Genomic DNA, 16,159 nt, shown 5'->3' with positions numbered 1-16,159 from the left:
CAGGATTATTGTATTACTCAAGCAAGAGTGAGGATAATACCGTACATGAATCCTGACACAAGTTTCGTCAAATCAGTACAATTCATTTGCGAGTGTAATAATTTCTTTATTATCCACATTATCCAAAATATTATTTTTACGAATATTAAGCTAGGGCCATGTCAAAACATTTCAAACATTACTAAAAATAGATGATGAAACGACATCATTTTCAGAAATGACGTCATTTTGTTAAGCGTTTACACTGGGGAAGCCACATAAACTTCGCTTCACAAAATGACATCATTCGTTGTGCACGTGAAATCATTATGACACACGTGAGTCATACTGGTTATATTTCCCTGAATATCTTGAACTATGTGGATAATAAAAATATGTATTACAAATATGTCTTAGCTTATAATTAAAAGCCAGCATATATTACATGTAAGGATCTCCACTTTTCACTGATCTCCAATGCGTCCCTTTTTCCATTACAGACACCTTCAACAAGATTGGGAAAGATCTCTTTTTTAAAAGTTTCAGATATGTCCGTTGACAGCTTCGTTGCAATGGCCTTCACTTCTGTGTCCACTTCTTTGACATGCTTATTCACCACTGATACAATCTGCTCTGAACCAGGCTGAGATTGAGGAGAAAACACACAATTATAATAAAATAAGTGTTTTGTTCAACAACATCATTAATAATGCACACTGATTAATAAACCATATCGGTTAATAGATGTCAAACATTTGATAATACTCTGATGGTGACCGGAAATAAGTCACAGTTTTGTTTATTTTATTTTCATAAAAACATACAAAGAGTCAATCTTTTATATGCACCATCCCACAGACAAGATAGCACATACCATGGCCTTTGATATACCAGTCATGGTGCACTGGCTGGAACGAAAATAAGGGCACATAGACCAACGTGTAAAGCGTAAATAAAATAAAACAAAATTATTTTAAAAACCAATAAAAATGACACATGAATGTATTTAAGGGAAATGGGTCGCCTGCTTACCCCCTCCCACCCTTAAGTTATACAGATTTAATTGAATCTTAAGTCTTAAACACCGGGCGTTTAGCATTATAATCCATTTAATATATGGCTCAATGTATATAAAAAATAACTTATTTATATTTTAAAAATAATTTACTTTACCAGGCGTGGATTCAGGGGTGTATCCTATCCCTGATCTTCAAAGTGTTACAAAGATCAACTGATGAACATATAATGAATTAATTTCTTTTTAGTGGGTGCAGATACATGTATAATATATTTGTCGGCTAGGCGTTTCTGGGGGAGAATGTTAACAGGTGCAAGATTTGGGCAGGGGGTAAGAAATTAATTTTGTCTTTTATGTAAGATGAGAAGACTTTTTTAACGCCACCAAACTTAACTACATTACATTAGTGTTACCCCACACCCATTATGAAATTGAAATCTGTGCCTGGTTGGTGTACTTTGGAATACTATATGTGTTCTTTTTTAAGTTGTGCCCCCAAATCTATATATGTTGAAATCTTAATATTCTTCAACTGCATTTACAGCCAATATTGTGCGTTTGATGTGTCCAAATATACCAATATTTGACAGAATATATATCCTTTGACAGATTCAGATTCATATTCCTCGTGCTGTCTACAATCTGCAGAAAGTATGTCGACTCAAAATAATGTTATTATTAATGTGTTAATATGTTATTAATGTGTGGTGGGTGAAGCAGCTTACGCATGGGGGAAAAAATATAAATTGGTTATCGCTTAGTTGGTCCTGTGCGACTGCATACGATATATTCCTATTTTTGTCTAGTTAGTGCTAACCATTCCAATCTGGGGAAACATTTCTGGATGATACCCACTGCTGATTGGGGCAGTCTCCGAAGAACCTTTCGAAACTAACCAATCGCACAATGTGCAAAATTTTCCACAGCACTTGTTTGGCACCCTCTTTCGCCATTGGTTAATTCCTCACTCGTTTTTTGAACACACCAACCATGTTGCAGTGTGGTGCACACACGTCCTAGTTGCACGCAATTCCAATCACTTTTTGAATTGGCTAGCTCACTGTTTAACGTATCTCTCTGCTGAGAAATTTTTATACCCACCCACCACACACCATGTTTACTTAAGTAGTTGGTATAATAGTTTAGTTTAGTTATGGAGTACCATAGTAGTATATATCGAGGTATTATGTAATAGGCATCCTCGTCACCTCTACATGTAAGTAACATGTATTAATAAATAAAATTCTATGGTATACTTGTCACCCAAAACTAAACTTGTTTGTTGTTAATTAAAATATATATACCACCAGGAAATAATAATTTATTAAATAAACAATATATCAAGAGATCCTTGTACCACTTTAGTCACGAATGGTCTTGACCAGAAATCGTTATAATAACATGTCGTTTTATAAACTCCATGTACTTCTTTCAGACCTGTCAACCCTCCCGGATTCCACGGGAGATGCTCGGTATTTGATCAAGTCTCCCAAGGAATCTGGGAGGGTTGACAGGTCTGAAAGAAGTACATGGAGTTTACAAAATGACGTGTTATTATGTTTGTTGTCATCGTAATGGCTACAAAGCGTGTTGCCGCCGATTCAACAGGCTGTTTATTGGAAACAAGAGTAGACTTCAAGAGATTATTTTTGTACAATTAATAAATGTTGTGTTTGACATAAAATTACTCACGGAAATGGATATCAATTCCAGTATATTTCACACGATGTCTGTAATGAGGTTTTACTTATGATTAGTGGAAATACAATGTTTATTGCATTGATATGATGTTTTAAATACAATGTAAGAACCACGCCACTGTTGCTCATTATAGTAAAAACAAAATATTAATTTACAAGATTCATATAAATTTGTACACAAATGATGATATAATATAACCTGTTAGTGTAATACCATAAATGTACTAATTAAATTTTTTATTTCTTGTTCATGTTCGTAACATTTTTGGATAAAAGAGTTATTTTTTAAAATGTGTATTAAATCATAATAATATTTAAACTTAAAGGCATACTGTCACAGATTTAAGGACCATATTTCTCTAAAAATTAATAATAAATCAAAATTACATTAATTTTCACAGACCAAATCTAGCTATTGCATCACTTTAACTACACCATTGTGGAGTGAAATACATGTCAACCCTCTCAGCAATGTTAGTTTTTGAATTATGGACCACTACCATAATTCAATTATTTTTACAAAATATCCTTAATAAGTGGAGTATGTTGGTTACATAGATGGTTGAATAAAGTAAATTTAGGGACAAATCAAATATATATATTTTTAAGTAATACTTTGTTAGACCATGTATTAGGTCAATGGTCTGTGACAATATGCCTTTAAAACAAATAACAATAACGTACATAAATATATATTTTTTAATTAATTAATTTTTTATTATTATTATTTATTTTTTTAATGCTAAGATTAAAGGTTAACAACTATATATGACATTATGTAGAGTTCATATAACTTATTGTAATAATTTGTTTAAAACCTTGCGATTTTGGATTAAATTTTGTGCACTTAAAAAATGTCCTGCTTTTTGACAAAATCTCCTGCTATTTCAGCACACATCTCCTGCTTCCTCTTGACTAAAGGTTGACAGGTCTGTTCATATATAAAAACTCAATACAGTACTGAGCAAAACAATTTTGGCTAAAACAATTTCATTATGGCACAGAGGGTGTCCCTGAATACTGAAGTAGTAAATATGCTGATTTTTTTTCAAGAAAGATATATGGACTAAATAATTTAGTATCACAAATTAATAATAAAAAAGTTGATTTCAAAGTTTATCTCTTCTGCTTTCATTAAAAAAACTTAAAAAACCACCCGTTAAATAATATCAACTATATTTTGCAATACAGTTTGTTGTATCGCAATATATTACATGACTGTATCGTTGCACTCCTAAAACACAGCATATTAAAGATGCAATATACATGTATATGTACCTGCTGAAGGTGCAGCTAGTGTCTATACATGTGGTTTGTAACTCTCCAATACAGTTTGTTGTATCACAATATATTACATGACTGTATCGTTGCACACCTAATACACAGCATATTAAAGATGCAATATACATGTATATGTACCTACTGAAGGTGCAGCTAGTGTCTATACCTGTGGTTTGTAACTCTCCAATACAGTTTGTTGTATCACAATATATTACATGACTGTATCGTTGCACACCTAATACACAGCATATTAAAGATGCAATATACATGTATATGTACCTGCTGAAGGTGCAGCTAGTATCTATATATGTGGTTTGTAACTCTCCAATACAGTTTGTAGTATCGCAATATATTACATGACTGTATCGTTGCACACCTAATACACAGCATATTAAAGATGCAATATACATGTATATGTACCTGCTGAAGGTGCAGCTAGTGTCTATACATATGGTTTGTAACTCTCCAATACAGTTTGTTGTATCGCAATATATTACATGACTGTATCGTTGCACTCCTAAAACACAGCATATTAAAGATGCAATATACATGTATATGTACCTGCTGAAGGTGCAGCTAGTGTCTATACATATGGTTTGTAACTCTCCAATACAGTTTGTTGTATCGCAATATATTACATGACTGTATCGTTGCACTCCTAAAACACAGCATATTAAAGATGCAATATACATGTATATGTACCTGCTGAAAGTGCAGCTAGTGTCTATACATATGGTTTGTAACTCTCCAATACAGTTTGTTGTATTGCAATATATTGCATGACTGTATCGTTGCACTCCTAATACACAGCATATTAAAGATGCAATATACATGTATATGTACCTGCTGAAGGTGCAGCTAGTATCTATATATGTGGTTTGTAACTTTCCAATATTTAACCTGGGCCAAATAAAAAAAAAAAAGCACTTACCCTAGCTGCAGGGTTTAATATGGCCAAGTAATCCTGAAGATCAAGAAACAAGTTGCAAGTTTCCTCAGTGATCTCTTTCATTACGGTCTTTCTGTTATCAACCGCCATCTTTTGAACGAAGTCTCGCAGTTTCGGTATTCCTGTCTCATCTGGTTTACTGAACACCTGCAGTAAACATTTTAATTCAACACCAGGGGACGAAATTCACATTCGAAAGCTGGCCCCTGCCAGTTATTTAGCTAAATTTAGGGCTGGTTTAAATTTACAAAAACAAAAACTTTAAGGTAGACCATATGTATATAAAACAATAAACAGTTTCATCTTAAATTTTATATTACTTGCTTTTTCTCAAAATGTTTGTTTTCTGTTCAAAGCTGTAACCACTATAAGCATTTGATTTGAGCATGTCAGTCGACGTTATTGACCAATTACTGTCTTTACTGGTTACTCTCGAACCCAGACTCTGCATATGACTGGTTTTGATCGACACTATGCTTGAGGCCGCTGTAGAAATTTGGCAGTAAACAGCACTGAGTAACCAGTCCTTAAACTATGTACACAAGTGAAAAACTGTTCTGACAGAAGCTTTAATTTATTAATTTCTTTGCTAAAAAGAAAAATGCTTGAAAATGACTACTCTAGTTTGTCAGAAAATGTCTGATAAGTTGCGACTGCTTTTGCAAAGGTCTTCTACAATAAAGAGAGTTTACATAAAAATCTTTATTATCATCATACAGATAATTTAATTAGTAACTGCACACTAGCACATTATAATTGGGCATCGAAAACATCACTGGCCTATATCACATTTAGCAACTCATTATTTTTCTTAAGCTTTGCTGAATCAGCTGATCAGGCCGAAAGCTGTGACCGGATTCGGGCCAGCTATGTGCGTAAAGGCGACACCAAGTGACACGAGTGCCTTGCGCATGAATAGCCAATTGCATAGCATCCAATGGAATCGTAACGTTGTTGTATTAAACAGGCTATATTCTCATACAGTGCACTCATATCGTGTGTTATCAACATTGGTAGCTTCGTTCAAAACAACAGTCTAGTTATGGTCCATTCAACAATTATGTACCGCTTGAGGGACGATAGCTATCATGTGCATGCCTGTGAAAATTGTAAGAATGGTCGTTTCGTTCGCGTGTTGCTCACATAAATCTAATTTTGCATAACGTATTGTGTGTTTGCAAAATTTTTTGGCACCATTTACATGGATAAAATGGGTTACACAAAAAACAAATGGGTTACATGGATTTATTTCTGTGTAACCTATAAATGTGTTATGCAGATTTTCAATTCTCAGAGGCTTGACGTGATGTTATAAAATGATATGGGGTGGATGGTGTTTATCAACTTGACGTGATGTTATAAAATGTTATGGGGTGGATGGTGTTTATCAACTTGACGTGATGTTATAAAATGTTATAGGGGTGGATGGTGTTTATCAACTTGACGTGATGTTATAAAATGTTATGGGGTGGATGGTGTTTATCAACTTGACGTGATGTTATAAAATGTTATAGGGGTGGATGGTGTTTATCAACCTGACGTGACGTTATAAAATGTTATGGGGTGGATGGTGTTTATCAACTTGACGTGATGTTATAAAATGTTATGGGGGTGGATGGTGTTTATCAACTTGACGTGACGTTATAAAATGTTATGGGGTGGATGGTGTTTATCAACTTCAGTAATGCTTTCAAACCAATTGCCGGATTCATATTTATGAAGTAAACTAAAATGACGATGTTGATTGATAACAACCAGTTATAGTCTGTCCCATTCTGCAGTAACAATGTTTTGGGTTGTCTTTTATGTAAAACACACTATTATTGGGTGCAGTGGAAAAAAATAATTAATCATTAAATAATTAAAATTATAATAAACACAATGGTACAAAAATGTGCCGTTTGTTTATAAGCTAGTATATCTTAGTCACCTACAACTAAACAGCTGTTATACATCTTAGTCACCTACAACTAAACAGCTATTATAAATCTTAGATGCCTAACTAAACAGCTGTTATATATCTTAGATGCCTAACTAAATAGATGTTATACATCTTAGATGCCTAACTAAACAGCTGTTATACATCTTTAACATAGACACCTAACTAAATAGCTGTTATACATCTTTAATATAGACACCTAACTAAACAGCTGTTATACATCTTAGATAGCTAACTAAACAGCTGTTATACATCTTAGATGCCTAACTAAACAGCTGTTATATGTCTTAGATGCCTAACTAAACAGCTGTTATATATCTTAGATGCCTAACTAAACAGATGTTATACATCTTAGATGCCTAACTAAACAGTTATACATCTTTAACATAGACACCTAACTAAATAGCCGTTATACATCTTTAATATAGACACCTAACTAAACAACTGTTATATACCTTAGATTGCTAACTAAACAGCTGTTATATATCTTAGATGCCTAACTAAACGGCTGTTATACATCTTAGATGCCTAACTAAACAGCTGTTATACATCTTAGATGCCTAACTAAACAGCTGTTATACATCTTAGATGCCTAACTAAACAGCTGTTATATAGCTTAGATAGCTAACTAGACAGCTGTTATATATCTTAGATGCCCAACTAGACAGCTGTAATATACTGAACAAAAAAAGAAACTTCCGATTTGTACATATAGTATTTGTTGTGTTAAAGAATGCATTGTGTAATGAAATTATATAGATAGTATTAGCCTTGAGCTGTATTATCAGGATTCATGAATTTTAGCGATTTCTTTTGCACTGTTAAAAAAGAAGGGAAAATCCCCAAAATGCCCCAGATTCAATATATTCCGCTATTCTTTTCTTTCTTTCATTTGTTGAGAAATATGATAATGTCAGGGGTAAGACAATAAAAATACCTTAGCAAGGCCATCAGTACTGTCTAAAAATTCTTTCAGCTTCATGTATTCAGCTGCGCTAACACAGAACACACTGAGATCTCCATCTGTGGTTGTACTTTCCTCCTCTTCCTTCTGATCATCACTGTTACCAAACTCCTCCAGTTCATCGTCTTCCTCGTCTTGTTCTGGCTCACCTGCTTTCTGCTCCAATTCCTGAAACAACGAGCATTCTGGGAGGACTGCTAAAGCAAGACATATACTTCTCCCATCCCTAGCCATGCAAGACAGGCGTATTCCATCACGTCAACCCATGCGGAATAAATCGGTCTTGCATGTGCTATCATGTCGGTGTGATGGTGCTTATATACTCGTGGAGACCCTAGTATCTTGAGGCATCCGAAAAAAAGTTCCAGAAACACATTTTTGTATCTCCAAAGTTCAAGGGCCATAACTCTGTCAAAAATGAGTAAATTGCCATGAAACTTTATCTGTAACAGTATACGCATAATTTCAGCACAGTATCTTGAGGCATTGTGGACAAAACGTCCGAAAGAATATATGTGGGACAGATGGATGGATGCACAGACAGGCAGACAGCCAGATACAGGTCTCCTCCTTACCACTTACCAAAAATAATGAAACGACTGAGATTTTACTGACATATTTAATAATTTGATTTAGCAGTAAACTTCATCAGTATCGGTAAACACCCCCTCCCCTAGCTTATCAGAAGGTCCCTAAATTTCTACTGGCCATCGCATAATTTTGTGAAGAAAATTTACCTACAATCAGAACCCGAAAGTTACCGAACTTGCATTTCAGTTTGAAGGGAAGTAACTCAATCAATCAATTGTTAGAAGAAAACGATTTCGTGGCTCGTAAACAAAATTAACATAGAACGATTTGATTTATAACGACACAAAATTAGTGCTTGTGATAGTTTTGGAATGTTTTTATGGAAATCGTTGTTATATTAAAAAACTATTTTGGACATACAAAAAAAAGATTTATGGTTGGCAGGTTCAAATTAGGGTCGGTCAGGTAACCGGAAACGAACAAATTTTATGATACGCCTAATGAATAACATGGGAAATATTGTATGCACAGCATCGTTTGAGTTACAGGAAATTAAATTATTTTTAATGAAAGCCTGAGACAAAAAATACCAATAATACATACCCGAAGTCCAGCTCTAAAATCATGTTTTATTCTCTTAGTGGAGAATTCATTCCTAGCCTTGGCAGCCAATGCAGAAATGGCTTTGTCTATATTTTTCATCCTTTCTTCGAACTCTAAAATCTGAAAACAAAGAAATAGATAACTTAAAGTTTCTTTTAACAACACCACTAGAGCACATTGATTTATCAATCAGCGGCTATTGAATGTCAAACATTTGGAAATTTTGACATATAGTCTTAAAGGAATGCTTAAGCAAGGCTTTTAGACTGGTATGCATATTCAACGTTATATAATGCACATTATTGCTTAATATCAACAAGCAGATTATTATATTTGATTAATAAAACGGTTAAATGTGACAGCTATTATATATATATAATGGGCGCAGCCATTTTGTTCCATTCCAGTGAATATTCCCTCTGGCGTGGCTGGTGGTTACATAATACTTAACGTGTAACATCAGGAATGAGTCTTGGAACTAGAAAAACAAATCTACCTGGTTTTTGAGGGATGATAAAATAGACATGCATTGCAATGTTCTGTAATAATATACATCTCAGTAAGCCAGCAATAAGTATATTATTTTTTCAATACAAAATAAACCACCATTGTCAAAGTGGCTACACAACAAGTCAAAATAATTATACCATGTTTTGTCCATACATTAACCTACGTACTGAAATGATACATAGTTAATTGGTCAATTCTGTTAGTTGCCTCTACCTGTGATTCCTGACTGGCAAATGTGTAACCAGACAAGCCAATTAATTACCACTGTCTAGACACAAAAATACATACCAGTATTGTGTAATATTATTTGCCGCCCATATAATGATAATGTACATGGTTTATTACTGTAAAACTATTGATTAACCTTTAGAATTTTTAACAAAAACCATGTTGAGTGGGTACAGGTTTATAGTTTTTACTTACATATATTCACTTACGGGTAAATGTTTTAGGCAAAAAATTGAAAAAGTTGCGTTTACTTACGGGCATTTGTGGCCAGCTGTCCACTATTTATGTCCATTATTCCCAATAACAGTAGTTTTCTAATCAGATTGTTTTTTTAAAACCCAACTACGATTCATATTGCAATATTTGGTGATTTTTGTTGATGGTAAAACGATAAAATTTATTATCAAATTAGCTGTCACAATCAGCTATCGATCCCTGAAAATGACCACGATGTGCCGCCATTGTTTTCAAGCGAAAATACTTGCCGAAAATCACTTTTTGAACTCAAAATTTCAACATATTTTCAGTTGAAAAGCAACAATATTGGCTTTCCAGATGGTTCGTCCACTGGACAATTTGTCCACGGACGATTCGTCGGACAATTCGTCCACTCATGTCGGACAATTCGTCCAATCGATGACTGCATTTTTAATATTAATAGTTATTTCTTTGACATTGTAATCGTTTCTTAACATTATTTTGTGGTATACTATAACCAAAAAAGTAAAATAGAGTTAAAATTCAACATTAATATCCAGTTTTTATTAACTGTTTGTATTCATTATCATGCGTCCACTCGCTCGTACATTATCTCACATGTCACGATGGGGTAAATAGGATTGGGATTGGGAACTCTATTTATGTGCCCATATCCACAGAGGTTCAGGCACGCGCACCCCGGACTTAGCCTCTGACTTCGCCAGTGACCAATTCCGGGGCAGGAGGGGTAAATAGGTAATGCAAGCCTCTGCTTCGGAAGACTTTATTACCATGCCATGTTCTCCTTCAATGGCGTAAATTCTATCCACTGTACCCTCCCTCGTCATATGTTATCCCCATATGCCTAATAACCTCAAAATAAAATAAAAACTCGTTGTCTTTAATTCCAATTTAATTAAATGTTGTTTTAGATGCTACTGGATCCAACTTGGTGAAACAAGCTTAAGCTAATTACTTCACAATATCACGACATGTAGGGTGAAAGGCGTACATTATAGAAACAAACAATAACCGAATAAATAGAAATGCCAAAGAATTATGTCTGCAGAGCATTGTTACAAAAACATCTACGAAGCGTAATCTAATGCAATATAATTTATTTTCACCTTTGTAAATTTATGACACAGCCAAAAAAAAATACGGGGTAAAATATATCTAATAATTTATTTAGCCCCCACGTACATGTAGTACACATTATTTAGTCCGTGGACGAAATGTACTGGGGAAATAAAAACCCAGTGGACGAATCGTCCGGAACTGATTTTTTGTAGTGGACGAATCGTCTCGAGTTCCTCAGTGGACGGATTTTCAGTGGACGAATCGTCCGTGGACAAATTGTTCAGTGGACGAATCGACTGCATCCCCAATATTGACCGGAAATCTTTTTTCTTTAATTATATTTCCGTTTCCTGTCAGTGCCCTGCGAAAAATGGAGGGAAATATGAATTGGGGAATGCACTGTATACAGTGTACAGTATGTCGACTGGCGTGATGTCAGGTGAGATATCTCGCCTGCAGTAGTCAGAAGGTTAAGTAGACTTTCCTATCTAAAATCACAGAACTGACCAATTACGTAGTCCCAAAGAAAAGATAATTATTACTTGGGTATCGTTGTTGTCATTTTTGCTCCATCGTAGCATACCAATAGGACTATTACTAGTGTAATAGTGTACATTTTTCCTTTGGATTATTTAACAGAGAAAAATACTATAACCCCATTTTGTTCCATGAGTTGGTCGGAGCTGACATCATTTTGCCCCAAGCTAGAGTATCGGATGCATCGAAAACAAAAGAAAATGGCTGCCCCCAGTTAGCAGGAATAATCATGTTTTATATTAACTCTAAAATTACGCATTTTTCATTTGTTAAAGTGTCTGTATGTGTTGGTGGTCCAGGTATGCATCTTTCCAACTCATAAGGTTCATGTTTTAGTTTACTAGCTCTTAAAAGAGGAAACCCTAGAAGCAAGGGATCTTTAATATGCACCATCCCACAGACAGGACAGCAAATACGACGGCCTTTGATATACCAGTCGTGGGGCACTGGCTGGGATGAGAAGTAGCCTAATGGGCTAACCGACGGGGATCGATCCTAGACCGACCTCGTATCAGGCCACCACTTTACCACTGGGCTACATGTACATCCTGCCCCCGAAATAGATAAATGAACAGAGATAAAAATGAGGTTGGACAGAAAATCAGATAAACTTTGCAGGTTTTGAAAAAGAAAGAGGGTTACAGTAATGTGTCTTATTGTTGGATACCTGCAAAATGTCAAGAAAACAATAGGGACGCGTACAATAGCAGTGAAGTGAGAACATACTGTTAATTGTTCAATATATTACTCCCTTAATTGATGCCAATCGACTACGTAAATACATGTGGACGTTGTCTGACTGATCTTATCAGTATATTCGTTTCTGATGCATTGCTGTTAATGCTACTGATTGATATGATACAAATAAGATACAAAACAATTATGATCGGTTCGCTGTATATGCACTAATTTACACTGAAATTCACAATTTTGACCACATAATTGGTTCATTTTAACAGTTAATTCGCTATACATAGTTTATTCTATACATTAAAATTTATTAATACAATATGGGGGGAATCGGGACTTTACAATCAGTTCGTTCTAACTGGTAGTTTGTTGTAAGCGTGTTCATTCTAAAAGTACTTTACTGTATATCCAAACTTGAACATAAAAAAAATTGTCAAATGCTTGTAATGAAGTTTTAACAGGTGCTGTATGTATGTTTATATATAATCAAGTTGAAATAATGCAACAATTTTTGAACACCTACAATATATATTATTAGGTCTCCTAGTGACTAGCATCGGATACCTATTGTGTTCATTAGAATTCTTATTATTATTAGGTAACCAAACCAAGGCTGGGGAACCTATTGTTTTTGGTGGGATTATTATTTTTATTTTTTATTTTTTTTATTTTTTATTGCCTCTGTTGTGTCATATTGTAAGAACGGTTCTAGGCTAATTTAGCTGAAATTTGGTAGGTAGTTGGGTACATCGGGGAGATTCATTGTATTAAAAAATTATTATGTGTATTGGTTATGTGAATTGGCCTTAGCTGTAAATTTTGTTGTTTTTTGTATTAAAAATATTTTTGAGCCGTCTGTTTTGTCATTTAATAATAAACGTTCTGGGCTCATATAAGTGAAATCTGGTAAGTATAGGCCCACCAGGGGGATTGACTGTATTAAAAAATGATGTGTATTGGTTATGTGTATTGGCCTCTATTGCGAATTTCGTAATGTATGTCAGTTTCTATGAAATTTACAGGTAAAAACACTTGAAATTTTAGTTTTAATTTCTATTGCCTATCTACAAAAAAATGTCAAATATTTAATTAATTCACTGCTTGCTCCTGGGGGAATTGGGATGTCTAATGTTAAGTACAGCTCGTTTCAGTAAATTTTAGCATTTACTGCTTTATTAATGTGCAAAATATGAAATGAGTACAATGTTATTTGTTATTATGGCAAGAAATTAATGAAATAGCCTAATTACAATGCATTAATTCTGCATGCATGGCTACTTTTGATTTGTCCACATGCACTGGGCAATATAGGTCAGCTCTGTGTGTAAGAGGTCAGCCATCCTCGTTAAAGGGCTCATGTAGGGTTTTATGTGTGGTGTTTTTAAAAGGTATTATTGTTGTTTGTACATTAAGTTCGGGGATGATTTGACTGAAATTTGGTAGTTGATTAGGTTACAGCATTTGGTAGGTAGTTGGGTCCTTCGGGGGGATTGATTGTATTAAAAAAGAGTACTGGTGAGGTACATGATACGCCCATCAGGAGTTTGATGGAAAACCATATCTATATTAATGAATATGTTACAGGTATGATTCAATTTTAATTATGTGAAATATTTGTAATGTGATGGATGAACAGTTTGTTTTCGGACCAACCAAATTGTTCCTACATGTGGTTTGATGGTTCTGTATGCATCTGTATGCAAGATACGATCTGGACGAGGATTTATTGTTATGAGACAGTGAAAAGTAGGTCACAGTGACCTAGTAAAAATACGCAACACACCGCCATCCCAAGTTGGTCAAACATGTGAGGTTTGATGATCCTGTATGCATCTGAATGCAAGATATGGTCCAGACAAGAAAAAGTTAACAGACGGACGTATGGACAGACATATGGATGGACAACGCCATACCATAATACGACCCATCACAGACGGGCGTATAAAAATGGTGTTTATAGGTTATGTGTATTGGCATCTTTCACTAATTTTGTATTGTATGTCAGTTGCTATGAAATATAAAATAAAAACTCTTGAAATTCTAGATTTCATTGCTACTGCCTATCTATATAAAAGGTCAAAATATTGAATTAATCCGCTGCTTACTTCCGGGGGAATTGGGATGTCTAATGTTAAGTCTGGGGCATTTAAGGCAATTTTTATTTATTTTTAAAATGCAAAAATCAGTGCAAGTCGAGAAGTTATGAAGTGACAACAATATTGTTTTGACTGTTGTAATCTACTCCTTACAGCGTAATAAACTGTTGATTTACAGTTTTTAATTTTTTCTGATTGATTTTGTAAATGAAAATTACATATATTTCCACAGATTATATTTTGTATGTTAGGATTAATCATTTACTGAACATGTAAAATATGAAACAAGTGCAATGTTATTTGTTAATATATTAAAATATGCATGTATTTTGCACCTACGCTCTTTAATACAATTATAAAACAAAATGTTCTCAGCCAAAAGTCATGAAATTTGGGCGCCAAATTGACAAATGAGCAATCTACATACGGTAATAATTTGGATATTTTTCAAGCGCCCACTAAATATGCATACCATTTCACAATTTCCCCGCTATTTTGTCTGGGGTTTTTTTTTTTTCAGTGATTTATTCTAAACGCCTGTAATGACATGACTGAAAGTTTTACATCAAAAAGACAAACATATTGGCCCTTAATTGGCCATGCCCTGCGATTTCAACCTGGTTAAAGTAAATGGCAGCCATTTTATATTTCGCTGATTTCCAATTAAGGTTTTTTTCAAAATCTAAATAACTGACATGGTGATTTTTTTCAAGGCAACATAAACCAGCTGGTCCTGCCCAATAAACAAGTCAGCGGGAGTGGGGTAGTGGAAGAAACAATATGACTGCCATGGACTGCTTAATGATGTCATAAAATTCAAAGTTGCTCAATATTGCTTATTTTCTCTTTCTATTAACTAAATGAACTTAAATTCCAAATTTCAGACTTCTATTTACTAAATGAACTTAAATTCCAAATTTCAGACTTCTAGGTTATTTTGTTCAAAAGGAAAACATACTTAGGTAAATAGCAAAAACAATATATTTATGGTTTTCCCACATTTTTGAAGCCCTTTATATATAATTCTATTTCTTTTCAGATTATAACATTTTTCTATTAATATGTTGCCCATTATACTGGGAATAACACAAGACATATGGATAGTTTGTATGTTGTAAAGATGCAAACCCGGACCACCAACACTGCATTTTGTAGAAAACTGTATCAAGTTGAATATTAATATATACTTATAAATTTGTTGATATTATCGTGAGCTAGCGATGTCTTTTTCTTCTTCTTGTTTTTTAACCCAGTAGCCCGATGGGTTTGCACTAGACCCTGGTGTCAGACTAGCGGATTTGTAGAACTCTGTCTTGGATCATTATTTGAGAGATGGCAATTATATATATTTTTTATAATACCAAAGTTAATTTTTCCAATTGGGGGGGGGTGGGGGGGGGGGGGGGGGGGGGGGGGGGGGGGTTGGGTTGATTTATTTATTTGCCAATATACATGCATAAAATGTTTTTTATTGCTCAAATAAAATATAACTTTTATTGCGTGTATCAAACATACAAATGGATACAGGTATGGGACTAAATAGAGGCTGTTAAAAATACTGTTAAATTATGTTATGGTAACCACTGTGACTGTCTTAAGTTACTGAAGGTTTTCGTCAGTTGTGTTTTCGTACACACAGCGTGGCTTGTTTCCTTTGATGTCCAGTGTACAGAATGATGATTATTTTTGTGGGGGAAAAAAAGTGTGCATTTGGAAATAGCGGAGATTGGTGCGGGAAAATATAGTAGGGTGTGAGAAAATAAAGAGGGGCGCAGAAAAATAAAGGAGGGCGGCAGAATGTGAAAGGAGGGCGGCAATATGCAATAGCAGGGTGGGCCGCCCCGTTTAAATGGAGC

The 16,159-nt window shown here is 34.5% G+C and overlaps 1 protein-coding gene across 3 annotated transcripts in view; it reads right to left on the bottom strand.

Annotated features, from left to right (window-relative positions):
- Positions 1-16,159, bottom strand: part of LOC121388573 — a 168,686-nt gene that overhangs the window by 75,539 nt on the left and 76,988 nt on the right. For all 3 annotated transcript variants that reach the window (XM_041519963.1, XM_041519962.1, XM_041519961.1), the window contains exons 11-14: positions 8,965-9,084; positions 7,804-7,998; positions 4,910-5,074; positions 425-622 (exon numbers count right to left, since the gene is read on the bottom strand). In XM_041519963.1, coding sequence (XP_041375897.1) covers positions 425-622; positions 4,910-5,074; positions 7,804-7,998; positions 8,965-9,084 — 678 coding nt within the window. The remainder of the gene's footprint in view (positions 1-424; positions 623-4,909; positions 5,075-7,803; positions 7,999-8,964; positions 9,085-16,159) is intronic.

Source organism: Gigantopelta aegis, chromosome 14 (genome assembly GCF_016097555.1).
Source record: "Gigantopelta aegis isolate Gae_Host chromosome 14, Gae_host_genome, whole genome shotgun sequence".
NCBI classification, from domain to species: domain Eukaryota; kingdom Metazoa; phylum Mollusca; class Gastropoda; order Neomphalida; family Peltospiridae; genus Gigantopelta; species Gigantopelta aegis.
This window is presented reverse-complemented; position numbering and strand designations above follow the sequence as displayed.